At 37.0% G+C, this 5,571-nt stretch overlaps 1 protein-coding gene across 1 annotated transcript; it reads left to right on the top strand.

The window, feature by feature from the left end:
* Positions 1-3,418: 3,418 nt before the first annotated feature.
* LOC149205708 (cysteine-rich receptor-like protein kinase 10) lies at positions 3,419-5,194 on the top strand. The gene is made up of 6 exons (XM_089397484.1): positions 3,419-3,497; positions 3,731-3,870; positions 3,988-4,198; positions 4,317-4,551; positions 4,694-4,844; positions 4,937-5,194. The coding sequence occupies exons 1-6, from the start codon at positions 3,419-3,421 to the stop codon at positions 5,192-5,194; spliced, it is 1,074 nt and encodes a 357-aa protein (XP_089253610.1).
* Positions 5,195-5,571: the final 377 nt, after the last annotated feature.

Genomic DNA, 5,571 nt, shown 5'->3' with positions numbered 1-5,571 from the left:
TGTGATTGTTATATGAGAAGGCATGCATTGGGCTTAAGATTGTAAAATATCTTATAACCTTTTCCAACTCAGTCTGACCATATCCCTTTACAAGATTAGTCCATGACACCACATCTCTTTCAGGCATTCTATCGAATAATTGTTGTGCTGCAGAATTGTGCACAAAAGTGCACAAATTCTTACGAATTCTAAGAATGATGTTAAAATTGAAACAAGGCAGGGTGCAACCATTTGGTTTCCATCTCTGTTACAAGTATTCCATGTCAGAGCAGTTATCCATTGAATATATGATAGGTCTTGCCTCTATATAGAGGCCCTTTTGGGCCATGATCCATTTTCCTTTGAAAATATTACATTTTCCTGCATCTTTCTTTGGATCGATCTGAATTGTCTCTAAAACCTTGCATTCATTCCTTTTAATATCTTGAATTTAAGACATTTTCTCTATGCTACTTCTTGTGTTTACACTGTCATTGTCAAAGAAATAGTGACTGGTATGGGACCATTTTTATTGTACAGGCAAGAACAACATGAAATTGGGTTTAGGAGCTTCAAGGCCATCAAATATTGAACTGAATGATCGTCAGGGATCATATGTACCCACAACTCTTTCAATCAAGGAAGACTGTTAAATTGAGAGAGAAGACATTAGAACAAAAGGGAAGGAAGACAACCAGTGCCATATCAACAACGATTTCTTTATGTGAAAATAACTTTGACTTACAAATCATAAGGCCTAAATTATCCATATCTGCTAAAACAATTTGCAGAGTAATATGGCAGCTTCATTAACTTGGGAAATAAACATGCCACTGAAAAATTTGAAGGAATGGTGGAAAATTAGCAAGAAAGGAGCAGGGCAATCTTATATAATTTCATTGGCTTCACATTTGAACATTATGTTGTTCTGAACCATGATACCCTAAATTCATATATTAATTCAATGGATTTCATTAGGGATATTCTCTGAAACAATTCCCTATCCTTGAAGCAAAGTAATAGAAGAGTACTGCCATTTCTGTGGAAACTGTATATGTTCTGAATCTTATTTCTTGATAAGTTAATGTCGGATATATGATCTGTTCGCTATTTATTTCTGTGAATGCTGTCACAGTTTGCTTCTGATATTTTTTCCAGTTGATAGACAACTTTCAAGACTTTTGCTGACTGCAAAACACAATTTCATGAACAACACACAACCAAACAAAGCAAAGCAAACTGTGTGAATGGCAAATAATGCCAAAGGGAAAAGAATAATCTCTGAAATCAGTGAGAATCTATGCCCATGCAACCTACAAGATTTGTACGTGCTTAATATTGGCATAAATTCTACACCAATTGGGCTTCACATAGACCATTTTTCTCAACGCATATTTAGGTAACTCTTACATTTCCGAAATCTTCATTGATGACTCTTCCCTGGCCAGTATTCATTAATATCTGACTTGAAAACCTAGAAAAAACAGTGAATTTTGACCCATCAACTGCAACAAAAAACTAAACCATTCGACATTACCCAATTGTAGTTCTATGTGCTAAAAATGAAATTGCAGCATTAAAACAATTCCAGTCAGTCATGACCATGGACCCTGTGTCTAAAAATATTATAACTATATTGGCAACTAACACAGTAATATCCATGCTTGCAATTACTTACGTGCTTATCTGTATCACTCAGTGTCGGAAGATCAATATGAACTTGAGTGGCATGCATTCTAAACAATGGACCAACAAGAGTTGCACTGTTTTTGACATGACACACTATATCTTGATCCTTAATCTCTGCAACCTGCAATCAGATCAGTTAGCAGATATTTAACACTGGAACACTATCTATATCAAGATAAGATGTGCAAATGTTCCTCTGTTTTCAAAGCCTTAATTTATATTGGAGGAGGGAATGACCAATGTCTTTTTATTTGCATTTTTGTTATACACTAAAAGAACTACTAGTACCCTTTTATCCACAATTTCTCTATACAAGGAGCATAGATTTAAATTTCCCAAAAAAAAATAACCTGTTACAATTTTACAAAATGTTAAAAGACACAACAGCATGAATACAGGATATGCCAGCTTCCTTTTAAAAGCTTTGCACATGAAATGGAGCTCGAAACCAGATCTGCATAATCTTATATAATGTGACCATGATCTTGCAACTGATGCATGAACTCCCTCTCCTGGGTAACAAATCTGGCTAAAGCAAACTTCCCAGCACTTTTATAGGCATCTATAACTGCCTTGAACGTGAATTCGTTTGGCTGAAAACCCTTCTGTTTCATTTTGTAAAACATTCTCCTAACACCGTCTACCAACCCTAGCTTCCCATAGCTAATTGTCATACTTGCATAAGTAATTGTATCTGGTTCAAGACCTTTGGCTTGCATGATCATGAACATGTTGTAAGCTTCATTAATCCTCCCAGCACTACCAAGTGCATATATAACAGCATTGTAAGAAGACACATCAAAATCCAACCCAGAAGCTCTCAGTTCATCACAAGCTTCCAAAGCTTCAGCATGCATCCCCACTACAAAAAAGATTGTCATTCTCAAGGCCTGAATACCATGTGGAAGCCCACTTTTACGTGCAACATCGAGCTGCTCTACTGCCTCCCTTGGAATGCCTCCTCTCTTCAGAAGAATGCCCAGTGTTTTGTATGTATTCTCATTGGGTGAAGCCTTTAGTTTTAACATTTGATGAAAAACTTCAGCAGCCTCTCTCAATCTTCCATCTGCAATGAACAGGCTAATGACACTATTAAAAGAAAGAACGTTAGTAAGAAATCCCGATTCTAACATTTCCTTTGCAATTTCAGTGGCTTCATTAAGCCTTCCATTCTTTTTGTATAAGGACAACATCATGGAAAAAGAAAATTCATTTGTCTGCTGCTTTTCCTTGAAGACTTTGAATACTTCTTGTGCTTCAGTCACCATATCAGTGCGAGCATAAAGGTCAAGCATACAGCCTGATAAAAAGGCATCTGGCTCAATGTTGGAGAGATTTATCCAGAAAGGACTGCAGATCTTGCTTTCAACTACCAACGAATAACCTCCACCGATGTCGTTCTCTGAATGGAGGAGCCCAGGCACTATCGGGAAGCTGCAGGGTTCGATATGAAATATACCCTTATTTTAACACTACTACTGTTGGGAATAGTGCTAGTCCACTTTCATTCTCTAACTCCTCCCGGCTAAACCCTTCTGCCCATATGTCTTAGGTGACTCAGGCGAATGGAGCTTCACACACCACGTCAAGTAATCCCTCATGGCCACATCTAATTTTATGATTTCCTTGCTTTTGGGGATTATAGAAATTGATTGTAACTTCAATGTCTATAGATAGCAGTACAATGCATTACATGATTTGCTCTACAGAAAATTCTCTGGGGATTGTGGCAGGCGTCTTAGTAGCGTTAATGGTCTGTTTGTTTGCCCTGAGGAACAAACTGAAATCTTTCTTTTCACGGAACCCAGTAACATGTCAGCAGAATGAAGGTAGAATCAGCGGAATTTATCTCAGATTTTAAGAATAATTGACCTTATTCTTGTTTATCTTATTCTGAACTTATCTTGATGGCAGATTTTAAGAATAATTTTCAAAATATTCTAAATCTACCATCTAGAAATAAAATTGAATCTATAACCAGGCATCTCTTTAACACAACCCATTCATATTTATGTTATCTAATGAAATTAGATTCTTATTTGCCTCTTCTTTTTCTATGTAGAAAAACATGTTATTGATCCAGAATCGACACTAATCGAACATGAGCAAATTATTTTCACCTTAGAAGCACTCACAGAAGCAACGGATAATTTTCATGAAAACATGAAGCTTGGAGAGGGAGGCTTTGGCCCTGTATACAAGGTATTTACCTACCCACTATTGTTTGCAAGTTTAACGCTATCACTTTACATCATCTTCCAGATAGAGGAACAGGAACAGGGATTTTTCCATGGTTTGTTGATGGACTGATTCTTCCAGGGAATAACGAGAGACGGAAAAGAAATAGCAGTGAAGAAGTTGTCTGTAAGGTCTGGACAGGGCAAACGAGAGTTTATGAATGAAGTGAAGCTTGTTACCCATGTTCAACACCGAAATCTGGTAAAGCTGCTCGGATGTTGTGCCGAGGGTCCCGAAAGGTTGCTTGTTTATGAGTATTTGCGAAACAAGAGTCTTGACACCTTCCTGTTTGGTATGTCATTTTGAATTTTGTTTCCTGTATGAGGGAAAGATGATCAATTTTTCATAAATTAATGAGATTGATTATGTAAAAGGTTTTGAAAATTACTATTCTTTGAATACAAATACAGATCCAGAGAAGAAGAGACATCTTGATTGGCAAAAACGCTATAACATCATAATGGGAATAGCTCGTGGTCTTCTTTATCTTCATGAGGATTCACAGTTGCGAATAATTCATAGAGACATTAAAGCAAACAACATTTTGCTTGATGAAAGGCTGAATCCTAAAATAGCAGACTTTGGGCTAGCAAGACTCTTTCCTGAAGACGAGACTCACATCCAAACAAGAGTTGCAGGGACATAGTGAGAATATTTCACTCTACCCTTCTCTTCTCTATGCAATTTATTTGAAATTAATCAATTTGTTAAACAGCTTAACATTTATGCAATCATGTGCCACAATCACCCCCAACTTATTTGAAGAGTTTCTGATTGGAGTATGTAGCGGTTACATGGCGCCAGAGTATGCAATGCAGGGGCAACTATCCCTGAAAGCTGATGTGTATAGCTTTGGAGTGTTAATCCTTGAGATTGTGACGGGAATTAAAAACAGTGATATAAATTTTTCCCCAGAAATGCAAAGCCTATCAGAATGGGTAAGACTTCAATTCATGATTTTTTTTTGGTATGAATAACAGTGGATTGCGATAAATCAGAATAATGATGATTTACCTTGGATGGGATGCAGGCATGGAGATTACAGAAGCAAGGGTGTCTTCTGAATATGATTGATTCCACAGTAATGGAAACATGGCAGCAGGAGGAAGTCGTAAGATGCATTGAGGTTGCTCTTCTATGCACGCAAGCTGATTCAGGCCTCCGTCCAACCATGTCTAATGTTATATTAATGATCTCAAGCTCTCCTGTAACATTACTAAATCCAACACAGCCAGCATTTCTTAAAAATAGTGAGAGTAACGTCATTACTGAATTAGAAGCTAGATAGGTCCCTTAAGGGTTGATTGTAAATAAAAATATGTAAGGTACACGGGCGGGTTAGGAGATTGAAATTATTTTGTTAGAGGTTGGTTAATTAATAATTCATGGCGTCCACGGACAAGGGGAATCCTCCTCTCTTCAGAAGAATGCCCAGTGTTTTGTATGTATTCTCATTGGGTGAAGCCTTTAGTTTTAACATTTGATGAAAAACTTCAGCAGCCTCTCTCAATCTTCCATCTGCAATGAACAGGCTAATGACACTATTAAAAGAAAGAACGTTAGTAAGAAATCCTGATTCTAACATTTCCTTTGCAATTTCAGTGGCTTCATTAAGCCTTCCATTCTTTTTGTATAAGGACAACATCATGGAAAAGGAAAATTCAT

This window comes from Pinus tabuliformis, chromosome 1_2 (genome assembly GCF_031772625.1).
Source record: "Pinus tabuliformis cultivar Carrire ecotype Pingquan chromosome 1_2, CPIR1, whole genome shotgun sequence".
Lineage (NCBI taxonomy): Eukaryota > Viridiplantae > Streptophyta > Pinopsida > Pinales > Pinaceae > Pinus > Pinus tabuliformis.
This window is presented reverse-complemented; position numbering and strand designations above follow the sequence as displayed.